Source organism: Microcaecilia unicolor, chromosome 6, assembly GCF_901765095.1.
Source record: "Microcaecilia unicolor chromosome 6, aMicUni1.1, whole genome shotgun sequence".
NCBI lineage: Eukaryota > Metazoa > Chordata > Amphibia > Gymnophiona > Siphonopidae > Microcaecilia > Microcaecilia unicolor.
In genome coordinates, this window is record NC_044036.1 from 2,800,825 (window position 1) to 2,825,704 (window position 24,880).

A 24,880-nucleotide genomic window follows, 5' to 3' on the forward strand; every position below is an offset into this window, starting at 1 on the left:
CGCTGCAATGGCTTCCTTGACCCATCTTGCCACTGTAGGCTTAGCAGCCTGCAGACCCTTACGAGGACCTGCAAACAGGACAAACAGATGATCCGATTTCCGGAAATCATTGGTCACTTCCAAGTATCTGATGATGACTCGTCTCACATCCAGATATTTAAGAGCAGAGTATTCTTCTGGGTAGTCCTCCCTACGAAAGGAAGGGAGACAGAGCTGCTGATTCACATGGAAGCGAGAAACAATCTTGGGCAGGAAGGAAGGCACTGTGCGAATAGTCACGCCTGCCTCAGTGAACTGCAGAAAAGGCTCTCGACATGAGAGCGCCTGGAGCTCGGAAACTCTTCTGGCTGAAGTGATAGCCACTAAAAAGACTGCTTTCAACGTCAGGTCTTTCAGAGATGCCCTCGACAAGGGTTCAAAAGGCGGCTTCTGTAATGCTCTTAGCACCAGATTGAGATTCCACGCAGGCACCACCGAGTGCAGAGGAGGGCGCAGGTGATTAACTCCCTTGAGAAAACGCACCACATCTGGCTGCGAAGCCAGGGAAGCACCCTTCAGGCGGCCCCTGAAGCAAGCCAGGGCCGCTATCTGGACTTTAAGGGAACTGAGCGACAGGCCTTTCTCCAGACCTTCTTGCAGGAACGCCAACACTGAAGAAATTGGAGCAGTGAAGGGAGAAAGTGAGCCTGCTTCACACCACGCTGCAAAGATACGCCAAACTCTGGCGTAAGCAGTAGAAGTAGAGCGCTTCCTCGCTCTCAGCATAGTAGCGATGACCTTGTCTGAGAAGCCCTTCTTTCTCAGACGCTGCCGCTCAATAGCCAGGCCGTAAGACCAAAGGGGGAGGGATCCTCCATCACCACGGGACCCTGATGTAACAGGCCGTGCTCCACTGGCAGCCGCAGAGGATCGTCGACTGAGAGCCTGATCAAGTCCGCATACCAGGGACGTCTGGGCCAATCCGAACCCACCAGGATTATCCGGCCTGGATGCTTTGCCACCCGGTCTAGCACCCTGCCCAGCATGGGCCAGGGCGGGAACACATAGAGAAGCTCTTGTGTCGGCCACTGTTGGAGAAGAGCATCTACTCCCAGGGATCGAGGGTCCCGTCCTCTGCTGAAAAAGCGCGGCACTTGGCAATTGGCCGATGACGCCTTTAGATCTAGGCTCGGCTGGCCCCAGCGCTTCATGATGTCCAAGAACGCCTGAGCAGATAGCTGCCACTCTCCGGGCTCCAAGGTATGGCGACTGAGAAAGTCCGCCTTGACATTCATGACTCCGGCAATGTGGGCCGCTGACAGCTGTTCCAGGTTCGCTTCCGCCCACTGGCATAGATTCATAGCCTCCTTGGCTAGAGGGGCGCTCTTGGTACCTCCCTGGCGGTTGACATAGGCCACAGCCGTGGCATTGTCCGACAGGACCCGTACTGGCTTCAACGCCAGTACCGGGATGAACTCCAAAAGCGCCAACCGAATGGCTCTGAGTTCCAGGAGGTTGATAGACCACTTTGCCTCTGCTGAAGACCAGAGCCCCTGCGCTGTCCTTCCCAAGCAGTGGGCTCCCCAGCCCGACAAAGAGGCGTCCGTCATGACAACAATCCACTCCGGGGTCACCAGAGGCATTCCCGCAGACAACTTGTCTGTCTGCATCCACCAGCTCAGCGCCTTGCGCACTGCTGGGTCCAAGGGAAGGTGCACAGCATAATCCTCCGACATCGGAGTTCAGCGCTGCAGCAGAGAGTGTTGTAGTGGTCTCATATGAGCCCTGGCCCAGGGCACTACTTCCATCGTGGCCGTCATAGAGCCCAACAGCTGCACATAGTCCCAAGCCCGAAGAGGAGAGGCTACTAGGAACTGGTCCACCTGAGCCTGAAGTTTGACAATCCGATTGTCTGGCAGGAACACTCTGCCCACTTGGGTGTCGAATCGAACTCCCAGATACTCCAGGGACTGAGTCGGGCGCAGCTGGCTCTTCTCCCAGTTGATGATCCACCCCAGGGAGCTCAAAAGAGCAACTACCCGGTCCACAGCTTTGCCGCACTCTGCATAAGAGGGGGCTCGGATCAACCAGTCGTCCAGATAAGGATGGACTTGTACTCCTTCCTTTCGCAGGAAGGCCGCTATGACCACCATTACTTTGGAAAAGGTCCGCGGAGCAGTAGCCAACCCGAAAGGGAGGGCTCTGAACTGGAAGTGTCGTCCCAGGACTGCAAAACGCAGAAAGCGTTGATGAGGAGGCCAGATGGGAATATGCAGGTACGCTTCCTTGATGTCCAAGGAAGCCAAGAACTCTCCTACCTTCACTGCCGCTATAACAGAGCGGAGAGTCTCCATGCGAAAGTGCCGCACTTTCAAGGCCCGATTGACCCCTTTGAGGTCGAGGATAGGCCGGACAGAACCTCCTTTCTTTGGTACCACAAAGTAAATGGAGTAACGACCCTTGCCAATCTGAATTTCTGGCACCGGAACGACCGCACCCAGGCGGATCAGGTTGTCCAAGGTCTGCTGCACTGCCACAGCTTTGACCGGAGACTTGCAGGGAGAGAGTACAAACCCGTCTCTTAAGGGTCGGCAGAACTCTAGCTTGTAGCCGTCTCTGATGACTTCCAGCACCCAAGCGTCTGAAGTTATTGCGGTCCACTCGCCCAGAAGCGAGGACAGCCGTCCTCCAATCTGCACTGGGGTGTGGACCAAGGCCCCGTCATTGGGTACGAGACCCTGGGGGAGGACCGGAGGGAGCACCTCCGGGACGGCGGTCTCTGCGAAAGGAATGCTGCTTGGGGGAGAAATTCCTCTTGAAGGAAGAGGGGGCAGAGGAGCCCGACCTGCCCGGGCGGTACCGACGGGCTTCCTGAAACCGTCCTCTGGAGGTACCGGGGCGAGTACTAGCCCGAGCCCTGACCTCTGGTAACTTCTTGCCCTTAGACGTGCCGAGATCGGTCACGATTTTGTCCAGCTCGACCCCAAAGAGCAGCTTGCCTTTAAAAGGCAATTTAGCTAGGCGGGATTTAGAGGCGTGGTCAGCAGACCAATGCTTCAGCCAAAGCCACCGCCGCGCATAGATTGTCTGAGCCATGCCTTTAGCTGAGGCCCTCAAGACATCATACAGCAAGTCTGCCAAATAGGCTAAGCCCGATTCCAGGGCCGGCCAATCAGCCCTCAAGGAATGATCCGAGGGGGAAGCCCGCTGCACCATAGTCAGGCACGCCCTGGCCACATAGGAGCCGCAAACTGAGACCTGCAAACTTAAAGCAGCCGCCTCAAAGGACGACCTTAAGGCCGCCTCCAATCTTCTGTCTTGGGCGTCCTTTAGGGCCGTGCCACCTTCCACCGGCAACGCCGTTTTCTTAGTCACCGCAGTGATTAAAGAATCCACGGTAGGCCACAGATAGGCCTCACGTTCACTTTCAGGCAAAGGATAGAGGCGGGACATAGCCCTAGCCACTTTAAGGCTCGCTTCCGGGACATCCCATTGAGCCGAAATTAAGGTGTGCATGGCATCATGCACGTGGAAGGTTCTAGGCGGGCGCTTCGTCCCCAGCATAATGGCAGAGCCAATAGGGGCTGAGGGAGAGACGTCCTCCGGAGAGGAAATCTTCAAAATGCCCATGGCCTGCACTAACAGGTTGGGCAAATCCTCTGAGCTAAAAAGCCGCGCTGCAGAGGGGTCATCCGCTCCAACCGAGCGGGAATCCGTCTCCTCCAAGGAATCCGCAAAGGACCGTTGGGAGAACTCAGATACGCTGCCCTCATCTACATCGGAGGAGACAAAGTCCTCCAAGGCCTGGGAATCAACCCGAGGGCGTTTACCTACGGGGACTTCAACCTCTTTACCAGACGAGGGAGCAGGGGCAGCGTTTTGCATAAGGAAGGCCTGATGCAGCAGCAAAACAAACTCGGAGGAGAAACCCCCCAGACTGTGCACTTCCGCAGCCTGGGCTACAGCCCTAGACGCACCCTCAACCAGCGCTCGCAAGAGCGGGGGAGAGACATGCTGCGCATCCAAGATGGCGTCCGGCGCGACACTCCGCGAAGGAGCCGCGCGGGAAGAACTGCGCTTAACTTTAGCCGCTTTTGTGCCGTCGCCCAAATTAAGGGCGTTCATGGCATTAATGTCTCCTACCTCAAGGGCGGCCCAAGAAGAAGCCGTCCGAGCCGCGTGGCCGGCCAAGATGGCGGAGGCGAGCAGCGGGGGATGGGCGTTTATGGCGGGAAAAACCGCCACGCCGGAGGAAGGACCAAGACACTCATCGGTCACGAAACTGTCACCCAACAAGGGCGAATCAGACTTTAAAACCCCCGCATCCCCTCTAGAAGCGCCCAAGCGATCTGGGGAGCGACTCTTTGCGCCCTCGCCCTCCGACGCCATATGCCACGTGGAGATCAATCGGGGAACCCCCTGCCCGCTATAAAAAGGTAAAAATTACCTGCTTTCCGCTCCGAGCTGTAACGACCTGGTGTCCCAGTGAGTAGCTGCAATAAACGTTTAAATAAACGTCGAAATAAACGCCTTTAAGGACGTTCAAAATTTTTTTTTTTTGTTTGTTTTTAACGGAGCCAGCGGGAGGGGGGAGAAAAGGAGGGACCTGGCGCCACCAGGTTTGCACTTGCTCAAGAAGAGCCCTCAACCCCAGGCACTCAACAAAACCTAAAAATTAGGCTTGGAGGCCTAGCCAGAGCTGCTGCTGTGTGTGACCACCACCTGCTGAGATAGAGAACATACTGAGGAGTTTCCGGCAGCACATGACCACATATAGGGAGGCAAAAGTTTGCTCTCTATCTCCACCTGCTGGTAGATGGACACAACCCACCAGTCTATGGATTGATCAGCTTGATGATATGGAATTATCCTGCAAATTAACGAACAAAGAGGGAACAGATGAAGATAAGGACAAAAGAGATACAGAGATGACATCTTGTCTTGGGCAGATACTTTAAGTTTCTTCATTTGGAGTTGAAGAATTAGGAGAGGGGATTGCAATCAGGGGTACTTCCCTTGGAGTCCACAATGCTCTCTGTTTAGAAGCACTAGCCTGCCCTGCAAAGACGTAGGTTGTGGGGGAAGGGTTCAAACTCCAGAAGAAAAGAAGGCTTCTGGAGTAAAAAAAAAAAACGTACTCACAGTCGTTGATAATTGAGCCACCATTGCTTGCCTCACATAACGGTCTATGGGTCCTTTCACAGTGGCAGCTTGGACAATCTTACTCTTTCCTCCTTTTCACTTTCCCATGGAGGGGAGCAGAGTGACCTGCTCCTCAGTAACAACAAAGGGGCAGGATCTGCCCCTTCAGGCATGAGTCAGTGGGCATATGCTGCAAGCTGTGTACTGCAATCAGGACGCAAATTTATAACCCAGAGGTAGGGCCTCACTCCAAAGGCATGCTGGTCCAAGGTGCCCTTCCTCAGTGACTACAGCTAGCACTGATATCATGACTTAGATGGTCCTCAAAATGTCATGGCTGGGACACCAAATTATAGCCCAGAGGGAGGGCCTCACTCCAAAGGCACCCTGACCCAGGGCACACCTTCTCACTGCCTGATGGAAAGCTTCATTCAAAATAATTTTTTGAAATAGAATCTTGCTTCTTAAATGATAGTCATTATCAGTAATGATTTTTGGGTGTTTTCAAGTCTACTGTTTTATAAAAAAAAACAACATAGGCACTTGTGTGGTTTTATGAAACAGGCTCTCAGAACTATCTTTAATGGCACACAAGTGAATGTGTGCTCCAAAGGTGTACCAACAGATCATTTATAAAATGCATACATACATCACAGCTCCTTCCAAATCATGCACCAGGAATGCCTACATGCTGTGTGTTTATATGTATTTGGGATTTTGCTGGCACACATAGTTGTACATGCATATTCAGCTGTAATATTTAAAATACAACAATAGACAAGGAAAATGGAACTCATCTTGCAAAACTACATAGGTATAGAACTTCCTCCACTCTACGGTGATCATGAGTCAAACAAATATATTTATACCACTGGAAGGAAAAAACCTCAGAACTTCTCATGGGCACTTTCATGGTACTAAGTGCTCAGTGTGCCCAATGACAGGCAACAAACTTCCCTTTTTAACAAAAAAAAAAGTCAAACATGCTATCAAATCACACAAAAATTATTTAAAATATAGGTCCTTATCTAAAGTTGGCCATCGTTTTGCAGTCACCAAACTACTGCTCCAGGGAATGTCTTAGATCTTTCAAGCCTCTATTTTCTAGCATATGATTATTTTTTGCATGTAGAACATGCTTTAAGCATGAAAAATGCTTTTTTTTCTTCTTATATCCCCAATGACTGAAAAGGAAAGAATTCAAAAAGAATGACAGAAGAGGTACATGCTGAGTTACTTGAGTGCCTCAGTGGGTAAAAAACCTATGATAGAAAAGTTAGGGAGAAATGATTATGTAAAATTCCTCAGTGACTTCAAGAAAGAAGGAATTTATTTCTCGACACAAACAGCACACATTAAAATTTTAGAAAAATGTTAAGAGAAAGATCATGTTTAAACAATTAAAATATAAAGAGCAAAAGTGAAACGAGTACAGTACCTTCTTCCCTAGGAACCACAGCTGCTTCATAAGTCCTGTGTCTGGTAAAAAATCCCACCAAGTGTGAGTGGCCTTTCTAAATTTAAAACTCATAAGATGAAGCTCAATATTGCAGCCATAAACCTAATAACTAGTTAGAGATTTTGATGATGAATATATAACACACAAAAGAAACATTTATAGCATTATGAAGCTGGAAATGCAGAAATAAAACACCATTTAACCACTCAAACCACAAGGACTACTAGATAGTGGAACCTTATGGAGTAACAGCCTTACCTCGAACATAAAGGTTTGCTGGAGCAGAGTAGCGGGTTCCTGCACTGTTGGCAGCAACACACTCATATTTCCCTTGGTCAGATTCATCACTGTTCTCTATCTGAAGGGCCCCTGTGCATAAAAAAAGACAGACATGGCAGAACAAATCTGTTTAACTGAAGAAAGCACTGTATGGAATAAGAAATTAACTCATACATACAACAGTATACAGCTATATGTGACAGCTTCCTGCATGAGATATGGGACACCCTTAATCTCACACATGCCTTGTGGTTCCACTATGCTGGGAAAGGGGCAGGCAATTTGACAAATTCTAAATGGATATCAAAGTAGTAATTAATAATTTTAAGTACTTGACCTTGTTTATATATAGACAAATATAGATATATAGATATCTATCATACAGATGTACCCACACACACATACACCAAACCTATCACAGCATGACTCAGCATTCTTCATGTCTCCTACCCAAACTAAGTCCTTCAGAGCAAACGCGGGCCATGTCCTCCTCTTTTTGCATTTCTACGCGGCAGTTAATCTTTGCTTTTAGAAAAATCACAAGATACTTTAAATAATTACCTTATGACAGAATTTCAGTAAAAAGAAGAAATGCCTGAATTGGCTTTAATCTGTCAGCAATATATTCGTTTTCTAAAAGCAAAGGCAAAGTTCTGCTTAGAAATGCAAAAGTGGAGATGCCTGCTTTTGCTCTGAAAAGCTCTATTATAACATGGAATTAATAGTTGTTTAGAATGGTCACCCCAATACAGCAGAGTCAAGCTTGCTTCCATATACAGTGGACTGTCAGAAGCAAGCAAATATAGGAAGACACACCCACAAAACACAGAAAACATTCATTTCTTACCAACATGAACAAATGACTACAAACATTTTGGCTATTTATTCACAGTGATGCCTTGACATCTGTGATCTATTGAAGGCGGTTGACATACTCATTCTTTCTCTCTTACATCTTTTCCCCTTACCCATCCAACTCACACAGACATTTTCCCCACACCTCCCCCCCCCCCTTCTATCTCTGGTCATTCTTATTATTTATTTAGGTTTAGCTAGGTATTTTCTTATCCCTGAGGCAATGGAGAGTTAAGTGACTTGCTCAGGGTCACAGATAAGTTATTATTAAAACGCCCATACTGGGTCAGACCAATGGTCCATCTAGCCCAGTATCCTGCTTCCAACAGTGGACAATCCAGGTCACAAGTACCTGGCAGAAATCCACTTAGTAGCAACATTCTATGATACCAATCCCAGGACAAGTAGTGGCTTCCCCATGTCCATCTCAATAACAGACCATGGACTTTTCCTTCAGGACCTCTATGCTCTTTTTTTTTCTATTCTAGTTATCCTCAAAGTCTCAAATGGCTTAATTCTTCCTATCATATTTATCGGGAAGCTATAATACATGTCTTCTAATACTGTCCTTTCACTGCTGAATATTGTAGTGACATTGCACAGACATTTATGATGCAGCCAGCTGTTGCTAAAGAAAGTTTTATTCATACTGCCGAAAGTACTTGACCCTTCATCCCCCAAAGGGATTCAATAATGGTAAGAAATGCTTGCATGTACAGAATCCTGTTCACTAGAAACAGCAGATATACAATGGAATCGATGGTGGTTTGGATACAGAAAGTAAATGATATACCAACACTCAAAACTAGAGAGGATGGATTAGTAGTAATTATAGGTCATATGTTTAGAACAGGATTATTCTAATATGTGCAATATAATTAACAATATAACTATACAAACCATACAGATTTTGTGCTTTTGAAAACAACATATTTCACTTTAAACAGTGAACAAATCTATTGAAATATTTCTCTTCATGTGTTATGGCACTAAACTAACCAGCATAAAGTCAATGAAATTGAAGTATTTTGCCTTTTAGAGCTATGCATGTCTAACGATACATCATGAAGGAATTTCACTGAAATGTTGCTGACATGCTGAATGCTCTGAATAAAAACTGTCATCCTGGGTCAGGCACAACTCTGGCTACTCCAGAATCCTGTCTCTTATACAAAGAACTGTTTTTTTTTGTTTACAGAGTGAAACACATTTGCATTTTGGAACATTTACCCCCCCCCCCCCCCCCCCCCCATTTACTAAGCCGTGGACTAATGATGACACACACCATTCACTTTGAATGGGCTGTTTTGGCACTTCTGTCTCACTATCATCATAAGATGGAGTTCTTGTCTGCTCTCTGAAGCGGAAAAACTCTGTATTGTGAAGGCCATAAGATCTTGTGTTTTCAAGACTACATAACTACGTAAGTATTGAAATACTGGGACAGACCAAAGGTCCATCAAGCCCAGAACACCGTTTCAAACAGTGGCCAATCCAAGTCACAAATACATGGCAAGATCCCAAAAAAGTACATAACATTTTATACTGCTTATCACAGAAATAAGCAATGGATTTTCCCCAAGTACATTTTATTAATGGTCTATGGACTTTTCCTTTAGGAAGACGTCCAAATCTTTTTTAAACTCTACTAAGCTAACTGCCTTTACCATATTCTCTGACAACGAATTCCAGAGCTTAATTACACGTTGCGTGAAGTAAAACTTTCTCTGATTCATTTTAAATTTACTACTTTGTAGCTTCTTCACGTGCCCCCTAGTCCTAGTATTTTTGGAAAGAGTAAACAAGCGATTTACATCTACTCGGTCCACTCCATTCATTATTTTATACATCTCTAACATATCTCACTTCAGCCGTCTTTTCTCCAAGCTGAAGAGCCCTAGCCACTTTAGCCTTTCCTCATAGGGAAGTCGTCCCATCCCTATTTTCGTCACCCTTCTCTGTACCTTTTCTAATTCCACTATATCTTTTTTGAGATGTGGTGACCAGAACTGAACACAATAGAGGTGCGGTCGCACCATGGAGAGATACAAAGGCATTATAATGTCCTCATTTTTGTTTTCCATCCCTTTCCTAATAGTACCTAACATTCTATTTGCTTTCTTAGCCGCAGCAGCACACTACGCAGAAGGTTTCTACGTATCATCAATGACAGCATCTAGATCCCATTCATGGAACCTTAATTACGCAGCTATGATTCGAGATCCTCTTTCCCACATGCATCACTTTGCACTTGCTCACATTAAACATCATCTGCCATTTAGAAGACCTGTCTCCCAGTCTCGTAAGGTCCTCTTATAATTTTTCACAATCCTCTTGCGATTTAACAACTTTGAATAACTTTGTGTCGTCAGCAAATTTAATTACCTCACTAGTTACTCCCATCTCTAGGTCATTTATACATATGTTAAAAAGCTGTGGTTCCAGCACAGACACCTGGGGGACCCCACTATCTACCCTTCGCCATTGAGAATACTGACAATTTAACCCTACTCTCTGTTTTCTATCCTTTAACCAGTTTTTAATCCACACTAGCACACTACCTCCTATCCCATGACTCTCTAATTTTTTCTCGAGTCTTTCATGAGATACTTTGTCAAACGCCTTCTGAAAATCCAGATACATATCAACCAGCTCACCTTTAACCACATGTTTGTTCACCCCTTCAAAGAAATGTAACAGATTGGTGAGGCAAGATTTCCCTTCACTAAATCCATGTTGACTTTTTCATATTAATCCATGCTTTTGAATATGTTCAGTAATTTTGTTCTTTATAACAGTCTCTGCCATTTCGCCCCGCACCGATGTCAGGCTCACCTGTCTATAATTTCCCGGATCTCCTCTAGAACCTTTTTAAAAAATTGGTGTTGCATTGGCCATCCTCCAATCTTCTGATACCACCTTCGATTTTAAAGATAAGTTACATATTAATAACATTAATTCCGCAAGTACATTTTTCAATTCTATCAGTACTCTGGGATGACTACCATCCATTCCAAGAGATTTGTAAGGCTTCAATTTGTCAAATAGCCCCATTACATCTTCCAGGTTTATTAGATATTTCATTCAGCTTCTGTGACTCGTCAGCTTTGAATACCATTTCTGGCACCGGAATTTCTCCCAAATCTTCCTCGGTAAAGATTGAAGCAAAAAATTCATTTAATCTCTCCGCTATGACTTTGTCTTCCTTGATTGCCCCTTTCACCCCTCGGTCATCTAATGGTCCAATCGATTCTTTTGTTGGCTTCTTGCTTTTAATACACCTAAAAAAAAAATTATGTGTTTTTGCCTGCAACGCAATCTTTTCTTCAAAGTCCCTCTTTGCCTTCCTGATCAGTCCTTTGCATTTGACTCGGCATTCCTTATGCTGTTTCTTATTATTTTCAGTTGGCTCTTTCTTCCATTTTCTGAAGGATTTTCTTTTAGCTCTAACTTCCTTCGGCTCACCTTTTAAGCATGCCGGCTGTTTGCTCTTTCTCCTCCTTTTTTAATACACGGACTATATTTGGCCTGGTCGTTTAGGATGGTATTTTTTGAACAGCATCCATGCCTGATGTAAATTCCTTACCCTCGCAGCCGCTCCTCTATTTTTCTTTTCACTGTTCTTGTCATTTTATCATAATCTCCTTTTTGAAAGTTAAATGCTAATGTGTTGGATTTCCTGCGTTTACTTACTCCAAAGCTAATATCAAATCTGATCACAGTAAAATACAAGACTCTTTATGCTTCCTCCTTCCCATACATCAGTCCACAATCCTGGAATGCTCTGCCAAGACAGCTTAAGGAGCTCATCGACCATCAACAGTTCAAAAAGTCCTTAAAAGCCTTCTTATTCGCCAAGGCTTATTCCCCTGGCTCCTCCACTGTTTAACCTCTCTCTCTTGTTGGCTCTTCACTCCTGTCATTTCCCATGTCATTCCGTGTACCTTCCCCTCCTGTCACATTCTATTTCTGTAAAGGAAGAAACCCAAAAAGACCAGACCAAAACCTCAGATTGTAAGAGCACCAAAAAAGTTTTATTGGGACCCTACACGGTCCGTGTTAAGGCCAAAAAGGCCTTCTTCAGGGGTCTTCAAATTGACGTATACAGATGTGCCTCCAGAATTCTCACCAGCGTTTGTGTTTTTCAACTCCATGAGAATTCTGGAGGAACATCTGTATATGTCAATTTGAAGACCCCTGAGGAAGGCCTTTTGGTGCTCTTACAATCTATGGTTTTGGTCTGGTCTTTTTGGGTTTCTTCCGCTCTCTTTGTTGTCTTGTTTTTGTGGGAGACTTGGACCCTCTTTTTGTTGGTCTTTGACATTCTGTTTCCGTGCCATCTCTGTGTTGAATTGTATCCTTTTGACTTAATGTAAGCCACATTGCGCCTGCTTATGTGGGAAAATGTGGGGTAAAAATGCACCAAATAAATAAATAAATATTATGATCATGGTTATCAAGCGGCCCCAGCACCATTATCTCCTGCACCAGATCATATGCTCCTCTAAGGACTAGGCCTAGAATATTTCCTTCCCTTGTCGGTTCGTATGTCAGCTGAAGCAAGTGACTGAAAATCAATGACCAGAAAACCCCCGCCTAAATCAGTGCATTATAACTTTTTATATGTTTTTTCAATTATATTGTATCTTTCTTTCCCATTGATCTATCATTTATCACTTTTCAAAAAACATTGTTGATACTCAAAAAACCATAACGGAATGACTGGCAATTGGCATAAAACTATTGAATGCAGTATCACGTATATGAGAGCTCAGCGAACCCTGACATCCATTTCACTGTCGTGTTTTCAAGGGATCTGAGCGAGTGGATACATCATGTGGACGTGCCCTGGAAGTTGAATGTTCTTAAAGTGAATGATACATACCTGTATAGCAGGTGTTCTCCGAGGACAGAAGGCTGATTGTTCTCACGACTGGGTTGACGTCCACGGCAGCCCCCACCAACCGGAACAAAATTTTGCGGGCAGTCCCGCACGCAGGGCACGCCCACCGCGCATGCGCGGCCGTCTTCCCGCCCGTGCGTGACCGTTCCCGCTCAGTTGAATGACAAGCAAAATGATCAAACGCAACTCCAAAGGGGAGGAGGGAGGGTAGGTGAGAACAATCAGCCTGCTGTCCTCGGAGAACACCTGCTACAGGTATGTATCATTCACTTTCTCCGAGGACAAGCAGGCTGCTTGTTTTCACGACTGGGGTATCCCTAGCTCTCAGGCTCACTCAAAACAAGAATCCAGGTCAATTTAACCTCGCAATGGCGAGTGTACAACAGAAATTTGACCTACGAAGAACAACTAACTGAGAGTGCAGCCTGACCAGAATAAATTCGGGTCCTGGAGGGTGGAGTTGGATTTACACCCCAAACAGATTCTGCAGCACCGACTGCCCGAACCGACTGTCACGTCGGGTATCCTGCTGGAGGCAGTAATGTGATGTGAATGTGTGGACAGATGACCACGTCGCAGCCTTGCAAATCTCTTCAATAGTGGCTGACTTCAAGTGGGCCACCGACGCTGACACTATGAGCCGTGACATGACCCTCAAGAGTCAGCCCAGCCTGGGCGTAAGTGAAGAAAATGCAATCTGCTAGCCAATTGGAGATGGTGCGTTTCCCGACAGCGACCCCTTTCCTATTGGGGTCGAAAGAAACAAACAATTGGGCGGACTGTCTGTGGGGCTGTGTCTGCTCCAAGTAGAAGGCCAATGCTCTCTTGCAGTCCAATGTGTGCAACTGACGTTCAGCAGGGCGGGTATGCGGTCTGAGAAAGAATGTTGGCAAGACAATTGACTGGTTAAGATGGAACTCCGACACCACTTTCGGCAGGAACTTTGGGTGGGTGCGGAGCACTACTCTGTTGTGATGAAATTTGGTATACGGAGCATGAGCTACCAGGGCTTGAAGCTCACTGACCCTACGAGCTGAAGTAACTGCCACCAAGAAAATGACCTTCCAGGTCAAGTACTTCAGATGGCAGGTATTCAGTGGCTCAAAAGGAGGTTTTATCAGCTGGGTGAGAACGACGTTGAGATCCCATGACACTGCAGGAGGCTTGACAGGGGGCTTTGACAAAAGCAAGCCTCTCATGAATCAAACGACCAAAGGCTCTCCAGAGATGGCTTTACCTTCCACACGATAATGGTAAGCACTAATCGCACTAAGGTGATTCCTTACTGAGTTGGTCTTCAGGCCAGACTCTGATAAGTGCAGAAGGTATTCAAGCAGGTTCTGTGCAGGGCAAGAACGAGGTTCTAGGGCCTTGCTCTCACACCAAACGACAAACCTCCTCCACTTGAAAAAGTAACTCGTTTTAGTGGAATCCTTTCTAGAGGCAAGCAAGACACGGGAGACACCCTCCGACAGACCCAACGCAGTGAAGTCTACGCCCTCAACATCCAAGCTGTGAGAGCCAGAGACTGGAGGTTAGGGGTGCAGCAACGCTCCGTCATTCTGCGAAATGAGAGTCGGAAAACACTCCAATCTCCACGGTTCTTCGGAGGACAACTCCAGAAGAAGAGGGAACCAGATCTCACGGGGCCAAAAGGGCGCGATCAGAATCATGGTGCCGCGGTCTTGCTTGAGCTTCAGTAAGGTCTTCCCCACCAAAGGTATGGGAGGATAAGCATACAGGAGGCCGGTCCCCCAATGAAGGAGAAAGGCATCCGACGCTAGCCTGCTGTGTGTCTGAAGTCTGGAACAGAACAGAGGCAGCTTGTGGTTGGTCCGAGAGGCGAAAAGGTCCACCGAGGGGGTGCCCCACACTCGGAAGATCTTGCGTACCACTCCGGAATGGAGTGACCACTCGTGCGGTTGCATGACTCTGCTCAGTCTGTCGGCCAGACTGTTGTTTACGCCTGCCAGGTACGTGGCTTGGAGGAGAATACCGAACTGGCAAGCCCAACGCCACATCCCGACGGCTTCCTGACACAGGGGGCGAGATCCGGTGCCCCCCTGCTTGTTGATGTATTACATTGCAACCTGATTGTCTGTCCAAATTTGGATGATTTGGTAGGACAGCCGATCCCTGAAGGCCTTCAGTGCGTTCCAGACCACTCAGAGCTCCAGGAGGTTGATCTGAAAATCCTGTTCCTGGGGGGACCACACCCCCTGGGTGTGGAGCCCATCAACATGAGCTCCCCACCCCAGGCGAGATGCATCCGTCGTCAGCACCTTCGTGGGCTGTGGAATTTGGAATGGACGTCCCAGGGTCAAATTGGTCCGAATGGTCCACCAGTGCAGTGAAGTGCGGCAACTGGTGGAGAGGAGGATGACATCTTCTAGATTCCCGGTGGCTTGAAACCACTGGGAAACTAGGGTCCATTGAGCAGATCTCATGTGAAGACGAGCCATGGGAGTCACATGAACTGTGGAGGCCATATGACCCAGAAGTCTCAACATCTGCCGAGCTGTGATCTGCTGAGACGCTCTGGTCCGGGAAGCCAGGGACAGGAGGTTGTTGGCCCTCGCTTCTGGAAGGAAGGCCTGAGCCGTCTGGGTATTCAGCAGAGCTCCTATGAATTCCAGAGACTGGGTTGGCTGGAGATGGGACTTTGGGTAATTTATCACAAACCCCAGCAGCTCCAGGAGGTGAATAGTGCACTGCATGGACCGGAGAGCTCCTGCCTCCGAGGTGTTCTTGACCAACCAATCGTCGAGATATGGGAACACGTGCACTCCCAGCTTGTGTAGATACGCCGCTACCACCACGAGGCACTTTGTAAACACCCGTGGGGCAGAGGCAAGCCCAAAGGGCAGCACACAATACTGAAAGTGCCGTGTGCCCAGGCAGAATCTGAGATACTGTCTGTGAGCTGGCAGTATTGGGATGTGAGTGTATGCGTCCTTTAAATCCGGGGAACATAGCCAATCGTTTTTTCTGAATCATTGGCAGAAGGGTGCCCAAGGAAAGCATCCTGAACTTTTCTTTGACCAGGAATTTGTTCAGGCCTCTCAGGTCTAGGATGGGACGCATCCCCCCTGTTTTCTTTTCCACAAGGAAGTACCTGGAATAGAATCCCTGCCCTTCCTACCCGGGTGGTACGGGCTCGACCGCATTGGCGCTGAGAAGGGCGGAGAGTTCCTCTGCAAGTACCTGCTTGTGATGGGAGCTGAAGGATTGAGCTCCCGGAGGACAATTTGGTGGCAGGGAGGCCAAATTCAGGGTGTATCCGCACCGCACTATTTGGAGAACCCACTGGTCGGAGGTTATGAGAGGCCACCTTTGGTGAAAAAATTTTAACCTCCCTCCGACCGGCAGATCGTCCGGTACGGACACTTTGAGGGCGGCTATGTTCCCATGGATCCAGTCAAAAGCCCGTCCCCGGCTTTTGCTGTGGAGGCGCAGGGGGCTGCATAGGCGCACGTTGTTGACGAGAACGAGCGCGCTGGGACTGTTCCTGTGCCTGACGAGGCCTTCCTGCCGGCTGGGTGTACCTACTCTTGGTAAAGGCATAGGGTGCAGCCTGCCGGGCCCGGGAAAAACGTCCACCTGCTGAGGTGGATGCTGAAGGCGCCCGGTGGGAGAGCTTGTCGAGGGCGGTTTCCCGCTGATGCAGTTGGTCCACCAGCTGCTCGACCTTCTCGCCAAAAATATTATCACCCCGGCAAGGGACGTCGGCCAGTCTCTGCTGGGTGCGGTTGTCCAGGTCAGAGGCAAGCAGCCATGAGAGCCTGCGCATCACTATACCTTGGGCCGCAGCACGAGATGCCACGTCACAGGTGTCATATATACCCCTGGACAGGAAGTTTCTGCACGCCTTCAGCTGCCTGACCACCTCCTGAAAAGGCCTGGACTGCTCCGGAGGGAGCTTGTCGACCAGGTCCGCCAGTTGCTTCACATTATTCCGCATGTGGATGCTCGTGTAGAGCTGGTAAGACTGGATGCGGGTCACGAGCATGGAAGATTGGTAGGCCTTCCTCCCAAACGAGTCCAGAGTGCGAGACTCCCGCCCCGGGGGCGCCGAGGCGGTATCCCTCGAACTCCATGCCCTCTTGAGAGCAGAGTCCACGACCGCCGAGTCATGAGGCAATTGGGGCCGCATTAACTCTGGGTCAGAGTGGATTCTGTAGTGGGACTCTGCTTTCTTGGGGATGGTGGGATTAGATAGTGGTCTCAACCAGTTCCGAAGCAGTGTCTCTTTGAGGACATTGTGCAACGGTACCGTGGAGAACTCTCTAGGTGGTGATGGATAGTCGAGGACCTCGAGCATCTCAGCCCTCGGCTCATCCACAGAGACCACGGGAAAGGGAATGCAAATAGACATATCCCTGACAAAGGAGGCAAAGGAGAGGCTCTCAGGTGGCGAGAGCTTCCTCTCTGGTGAAGGAGTGGGGTCAAAGGGAAGGCCCACATACTCCTCCGAGGAGAAATATCTGGGGTCCTCCTCCTCCACCCACGAGGCCTCTTCCTCGGTGTCGGACATAAGCTCGTGCAGCTGAGTCCTCAACCGGGCCCGGCTCGACATCGAGGCACCGAGGCCTCGGTGGTGTCGTCGAGTGGTGGACTCCCGCGCCGGCGGGGATGAAGCTCCCTCCATCGATGTCGACGGGGACTCCATCTGCGTGGCGGTCGAGACCAGCGCCGCAAGCGGCGTCGGCGTCGAAGGCCTCGGCACCGGGCTACAGCTCGCCGGCGCCACAGTCTATGGCGCCGAGGGTGCAAGCACCCCCGGCGCCGGCACAGTCTGGGGCATCAGCCCTTCCAGGATCCCCGGAAGGATGGCTCGGAGGCACTCGTCAAGGCCCGCTGTCGGGAAAGGCGAGGGGGCCGGTAGAGGCGTTGGTGCCGAAAGCCGTTCGGGTCCAGGAGACTGCACCAAAGTGCTGGCACCCTGACGTGGCAGTACCTCTACTACAGAGGGGGACCTCTCCTCTCGACGCTGCCGCTTCCTCGGCGTCGACTCATCTCCGGCACCGGGAGCCAGATGCAACGTGGGCGACCGATGACGGTGCTTCTTTGCCCTTTTGCGGTGCCCGTCATCGGCGCTGGGTGGAATTGAGGAGGAGGTCAATCCCCCTTGGCCTCGAGGGACCGGGTCGACAGGGTTCGGTCCCGAGGGCCCTGGGTAGAGGGAGTGACCGGAGCCGATTGCCCACGCGGCCTCTCACCCCTGCCTTCACCGGGGGACCGGCGGGCTGACGGGACCTGTGCTCCTGGGGTCGATGCCATCGATGCCGATTTCGTGGACATCGATACCGGTACCGAAGAACCGGCCGTCGATACCGATGCCGTCGAAGTCGACGTCGAGGGGCCGGCGCAAGTTCCAAAAAGACGATCCTGAAGAACTTGCCTCGCTACTTGTGTCCGTTTCCGGAGACCGAGACACAAAGTGCACGTCTTGGTATCGTGCTCCGGCCCGAGGCACTGGAGACACCAAGCGTGAGTATCGGTCTGCGAGATATGCCGGCCGCACCGACCACACTTTTTAAATCCACTCGGGACCTACGAGGACATCGACGGAAAAATCGCGTCAGCGAAGTCAAAGTCGTCGATGGTGGCGGTAAAAATCACACCTCAAAAATAAATCGACCGCGCGGCCACAAGGCCGCAACACAACGCCCCCGCTAAGAGACGAGGGAAAAACAAAGTTCAGCGTTTTTTTTTTTTAAACTAAATAGAAAAAACGAAGAACAATGAAACGAAAAAGAGAAAATTCGCGGTTAAAGCGCGATCCGGTTTCCGGGGCTGACAGAGAGAGAGAGACGAACACGGCTCTCTCCAGCGCGGAAAAGAAAAGACTGAGCGGGAACGGTCACGCACAGGCGGGAAGACGGCAGCGCATGCGCGGTGGGCATGCCCTGCGTGCGGGACCGCCCGCGAAGTTTTGTTCCGGTTGGTGGGGGCTGCCGTGGACGTCAACCCAGTCGTGAGAACAAGCAGCCTGCTTGTCCTCGGAGAAATAAGAGTGTACGGTCTTTCCTTTTTTAATAATTGGAGTTCTTTTCCTTTTTATAATATGTATTTTTATTTTATACTGTTAACTGTTATGATCTGAGAAAGCCAGGCGGTATATAACATTTTTAGTAAACAATGTGTCAATCTTCTGCTCAGTGAGTGGAGGTGGCCAAAAATGCAAACGGAATGCTAGGAGTCATTAGGAAAGTAATAGAAAACAAGACAAGGGTTACAATACCTCTGTATCACTCCTTGGTGCAACTGCATCTTGAGTACTGTGTGCAATTCTATAAAGCAGATGATGGCAAATATAGACCTGAATGGTCCATTCAGTCTACCCAACAAAATAAACTCATTGCATATGGGATGATGTGATATCACATATGTATACTTCATTTTGATCTGTCCCCGGCATTTTCAAGGCACAGAACATAGAAGTCTGCCCATAACTGGTCTTATTCCCCACTACTGTATTTGTTATCGAAGCAGACTCCAGCACACCCAGATCTGTGTAATCATAATCAGGGCACAGATGGTAGAAGTCTGGACTTGATTTACCAATTACTGAAGTTGCCATTTAAACACCACTAAATCTGTTTTGCTTCCAATCTCCTTACCTATACAAATCTTTTGTGTTTATTCCATGCATTTTTAATTCTGTTATAGTTTTCAACTTCACCACCTCCAGCAAGAGGACATTCCAGGCATTCATCAGCCTTTATCATGTAAAAGTACTTCCTGACATTACTCCTAAGGTGTCCCCTCTGCAACCTCAATTCATGTCCTCTAGTTCTACTGCTTCCCTGACTCAGGAAAATGTTTGTATATTAATAACTTTCAAATATTTGAATGTCTGTAACATCACTCCTATTCCTCCTTTTCTCTACAGTATACATGTTCAGGTGGTCTTTTCTCAAATGTCTTGTGACTGAAACTGCATACCATTTTTGTTGTTTTTCTTTGAAGTGCTTCAAGTCTTTATGGTCTTAGTGAGATACAGCCTCCAAAACTGAACACAATACTCAAAGTGGGGCTTCACCAATGACTTGCTACTTATATCTCTGTGTGCAGCCTAGCATACATCATAGCCACCAACTTATCACAGTTGTTTCGCCACCTTAAAATCCTCAGACATCATCACCCCGAGGGCTGTCTATTTAGATATGCTTATCAATCTCTCGCCTCCTATTTTGTACATCTCTTTTGGATTTTTGCACCCAAAATGCATCACCCTGCACTTCATCACATTAAATTTTAAGTGCCAGACCTTAGACCATTCCTCTAATTTCTTTAGAACTATTCTCATGTTGGCAATATTCATGTCAACCACAAAAAGGTGAACTTTCCCTTCTATCCCTTCAGCAATGTTGCTAACAAATATATAAAATAGAATAATACATTGTAGATGTCGGCAGATAAAGAACTATATGGTACATCCATTATGCCCAACAAGATAAACTCATTATATATGGTATCAATACCTGTTCTTGATTTATCCTTGCCATTTTTAGGGCATAGATCAAAGAAGTCTGCCTGGCACTGGCCTTGTTTTAAAATTTCTGAAGTTGTTGTCAAAGTCTCCAAAAAGCTCCACTGCACTGCATATTCTGGGATAAGCAGAATAAAATCTGTTTTCCTGTTCTGGGATCTTGCCAGGAACATATGACCTGGATTGGTCACTGCTGGAAACAGGATACTGGGATTTATGGATCTTCCCAGTTCCCGGGGCACTCCACTACTCACTTTTCTTTTCTCTGAGCAGATTCCATTTGCCATCACACTCTGTCATCTGTTGGACAACAAGTTAGTTCTAATCCAGTTTATCATTTTGGGTCCTAAATTCAGCCTGCTCAGTTTATTTATGAGTCCCCTGTGAAGAACCACACAAAACTATTCAAAGTTGTTAAAACACGTGCGGAATGTGAAATATTACAGGAAGACCTTAGGAAATTGGAAGACTGGGCACACAAATGGCAAATGAAATTTAATGTGGACAAATGCAAGGTGATGCACATTGGCAAGAATAATCTAAATCATAGTTACCTGATGCTAGGGTCCACCTTGGGGGTCAGAGCTCAAGAAAAAGATCTAGTATTTCTTAACGGAGAGAGTGGTGGATGCTTGGAATGCCCTCCCGCGGGAGGTAGTGGAGAGGAAAACGGTAACAGAATTCAAACATGCGTGGGATAAACATAAAGGAATCCTGTTCAGAAGGAAAGGATCCTCAGGAGCTTAACCGAGATTGGATAGCAGAGCCGGTAGTGGGAGGCGGGGCTGGAGGTTGGGAGGCGGGGATAGTGCGGGGCAGACATATACGGTCTGTGCCAGAGCCAGTGGTGGGAGGCGGGACTGGAGGTTGGGAGGCAGGGATAGCGCTGGGCAGACTTATACGGTCTGTGCCAGAGCTGGTGGTTGGGAGGCGGGGCTGGTGGTTGGGAGGCGGAGCTAGTGCTGGGCAGATTTATACGGTCTGTGCCCTGAAGAGCACAGGTACAAATCAAAGTAGGGTATACACAAAAGTAGCACACATGAGTTGTCTTGTTGGGCAGACTGGATGGACCGTGCAGGTCTTTTTCTGCCGTCATCTACTATGTATGTTACTATGTAGATGACGCTGTAGATAATATGCTGAAATCTTCTGCTCAGTGTGTGGTGGCGGCCAAAAGAGTAAACAGGATGCTAGGAATTACTAGGAAAGGGATGGTGAATAAGACCGAAAATACACATTGAGTATTGCGTTCAATTCTGGTCACCGTATCTCAAAAAAGATAGAGTGGAATTAGAAAAGGTTCAAAGAAGTGTGACCAAAATGATAAAGGGGATGGAACTCCTCTCATATAAGGAAAGGCTAAAGAGGTTAGGGCTCTTCAGCTTGGAAAAGAGACAGGATGAGGGGAGATTGAGTCTACAAAATCCTGAGTGGTGTAGAATGAGTAGAAGTAAATTGATTTTTTTACTTGTTTCAGAAGTACCAAGACTATGGGACACTCGAGGAAGTTACATGGAAATACTAATAGGAGAAAATATTTTTTCACTCAATGAATAGTTAAGCTCTGGAACTCTTTGCCGGAGGAGGTGGTAACAGCAATTAGCGTATCTGGGTTTAAAAAAAAGGTTTGGACAAATTCCTAGAGGAAAAGTCCATAGTCTGCTATTGAGACAGACTGCTTGCCCTGGGATTTGTAGTATGGAGTGTTGCCATGATTTGGGTTTCTGCCAGGTACTTGTGACCTGGTTTGGCCACTGTTTGGAAAACAGGATACTGGGATGGATGGACCATTGGTCTGACCCAATATGGCTACTCTTATGTTCTTATGTTTTGGCTTCAGTCACCATATAAGGAAGACACCTGTTAAAAGAACTTTCATTTAGTACCAGTGTACCAGTGAGTGGAATGCACCACTACCATAAGAAATGAGACAAGAATGGTATTGTATGGAAGGATTCCCTGCAAGCCCTTGAACAGCTTCGTATTCCATGTATGGAAAAATTAGGTTCTTACCTTGATAATTTTCTTTCCTTTAGTCACAGCAGATGAATCCATTAATTGATGGGTTGTATCTGCCTATCAGCAGGTGGAGATAGAGAACACTGAAAGTACACAGTGATCCTGGACGTCCAGCCCCTTCTACCTTCAGTATATGAAATTTCCAAAGCAGAGTGACGAAGAAAGGCAAAATAACATGAACTTTCCTCACAGTGAGCAAACGCTTCCTGAACCAGAGCAAGAACAAAGCAAAGGAGGGACCTTCTCAACCTCCTGCTATATAACAGCATGTAGCATCTGTGAGAGCTTGTCTTCACGTACTCCTGATGAGACAAAACATCTGTATGAAACATCTGTACAAAAACAAAGTCAGACAGGGAGGGATCATGGATTCATCTGCTGTGACTAAAGGAAAGAAAATTATCAAGGTAAGAACCTAATTTTCCCTTCCTTGTCATCAACAGCAGATGAATCCATTAACTGATGGGATGTACAAAAGCAATCCCTAAATAGGGTGGGAACATGCGACCCCGCAAGCAAGAACTTGCGCCCCAAACTGCGAGTCCTGTCGTGCTGCGACATCCAGTCTGAAGTGTTGCACAAAGGAGAGCTGAGAAGCCCAGGTAGCCGCACGACAGATCTCTTGTAGAGAAAGGAAACCCGTTTCAGCCCATGAAGAGGACATCGCCCTCGTGGAATGCGCTCTAAACACTTCAGACGAAGACCGAAATGAAAGCAGAAAAGCAGAAAAAATTACTTCCTTAAGCTGGGGAATTGTAGGTTGAGAAAGGTACGGGATTGCTCATTTAGCATTCCTGGGTGGAAGGTCCACTACGTCTAACATGTAGGTCAGGGCATCTCCGTGAATGATTTTATGAACAATCGTGCATATCTTAAACATGGTACGTTTTTTAAGTGGGAGCCAGTGTAGGTTCTTTCTTAGGGGTTTTGCACTTTCATATTTTGTTTATCCAAATACGAGTCTGGCTGCGGTATTCTGGGCCGTCTGCAGTTTCTTGATGGTCTGTTCTTTACAGCCAACATAGAGTGAGTTGCAATAGTCCAGGTGACTTAGTACCAGGGATTGTACCAGATTTTGAAAGATGGCTCTTGGGAAGTACGGTTTTACTCTTTTGAGTTTCCACATGGAGTGGAACATTTTCTTCGTTGGATTCTTCACGTGGTTTTAAAGTGTGAGATTTCGGTCAATGGTGACTCCCAGAATTTTCAGGCTGTTTGAGATGGGGAGGGAAAAGGTAAGGGTGGTTATGGTGGTGAATTTATTTGTGTTATGTTGTGAGGTTATTATAAGACATTGTGTTTTTTTTTCTGCATTTTTAGCTGGAATGCATCCGCCCAGGAGTGCATGATTTGGAAGCTTTGGTTATTTCATTGGTAATTTCCTTTAGGTCTTGTTTGAATGGGATATAGATCATGATATCATCTGCATATATGTATGGGTTAAGGTTTTGATTGTCTAATAGTTTGGCTAGTGGTATCATCATTAGGTTAAAGAGGGTTGGTGAGAGGGGGGATCCTTGGGGGGCTCCACATTCCGGTATCCATGGGTCTGATATCGCCGCGTTAGTTGTTACTTGGTATGATCTAGTTGTCAGGAATCCACTAAACCAGTTAAGAATATTACCTCCAACTCCAAAGTATTCCAGGATATGTAGTAATATTCCGTGGTTGACCATGTCGAAAGCACTGGACATGTCAAATTGTAGGAGAAGTATGTTATTGCCAGTAGCAGTTGTTTGTTTAAATTTGTTCATTAAGGTTACTAGTACTGTTTCTGTGCTATGGTTTGATTGAAATCCTGATTGAGATTTGTGCAAGATTGAGTGTTCATTTAGGTAGTTACTGAGTTGTTTCATCACTTCACCTTCCACCAGTTTAGTTATTAGAGGGATGGATGCTACTGGGCGGTAGTTGGTTAGGTCATTTGTACTTTTCTTTGCGTCTTTAGGTAATGGAGTAAGTAAAATATTTCCTTTATCCTTTGGGAAAAGACCATTTTGTAGCATGTAGTTCAAGTGTCTCGTGAAGTCTGTTATAAATTGTTGGTGGGCGTTTCTTATCAGGTTACTAGGACAAGTGTCTAATCTGCAGTGCGATTTGGCGTATCTTTTAAATAACTGGGAGATATTTTCAATCGATAGTGCATCAAAGTTGGTCCATGATCGGTCTGCCGGATATTCTCCATGTGTTGGGTCTAGGCATTCAAGGAGGTTTGCATAATCAATAGAGTTGTTGGGTATAGTGGTTCATAGCTTTATGATTTTTTTCTTTGAAGTAACTGGCCAGATTGTTTGCTGATGGGGTATCTGTGTTATTAGAGGTAACCCGTGTGGTATTTAGTAAATTGTTTACGAGTTGGAAGAGTTCATGTGTATCCTTGAAGCCTGGACCGATTTTAGTTTTATAATATGATCTTTTAGTCTGTCTGATAGTGTATTTGTACTTTCTCTGTAGTTGCTTCCAAGCGTTAAAGTGTACAGTTGGCTTTTTTCTTGTTCCATGCACGTTCGAGTCTTCTGACTTGTGTCTTTAGTTCTTTTAGCTCTTCAGTACACCATGGTATTGACTTTATTCTATGTGAGGTTCTGGTTTGGAGTGGTGCTATGTTGTCTAATATGATTCTGCATCTTTTATCCCAGTCATGGAGAAATTGGGTTGATTCTGTTTGTGTTGTCCATTCGTTGTTGTAGATTTGTTGCCAGAATATTAGTGGGTCTATTCTGCCTCTTGTGGTGTACGTTGTTTTTTT

General features: G+C 47.2%; 1 protein-coding gene across 1 annotated transcript in view; it reads right to left on the minus strand.

Annotated features, from left to right (window-relative positions):
• The window catches only part of PTPRF (protein tyrosine phosphatase receptor type F), a 1,045,343-nt gene that overhangs the window by 598,252 nt on the left and 422,211 nt on the right, over positions 1–24,880 (minus strand). Inside the window, 1 exon segment of the mRNA XM_030205921.1 lies at positions 6,839–6,949. Within this exon segment, the coding sequence (XP_030061781.1) occupies positions 6,839–6,949 (111 nt within the window).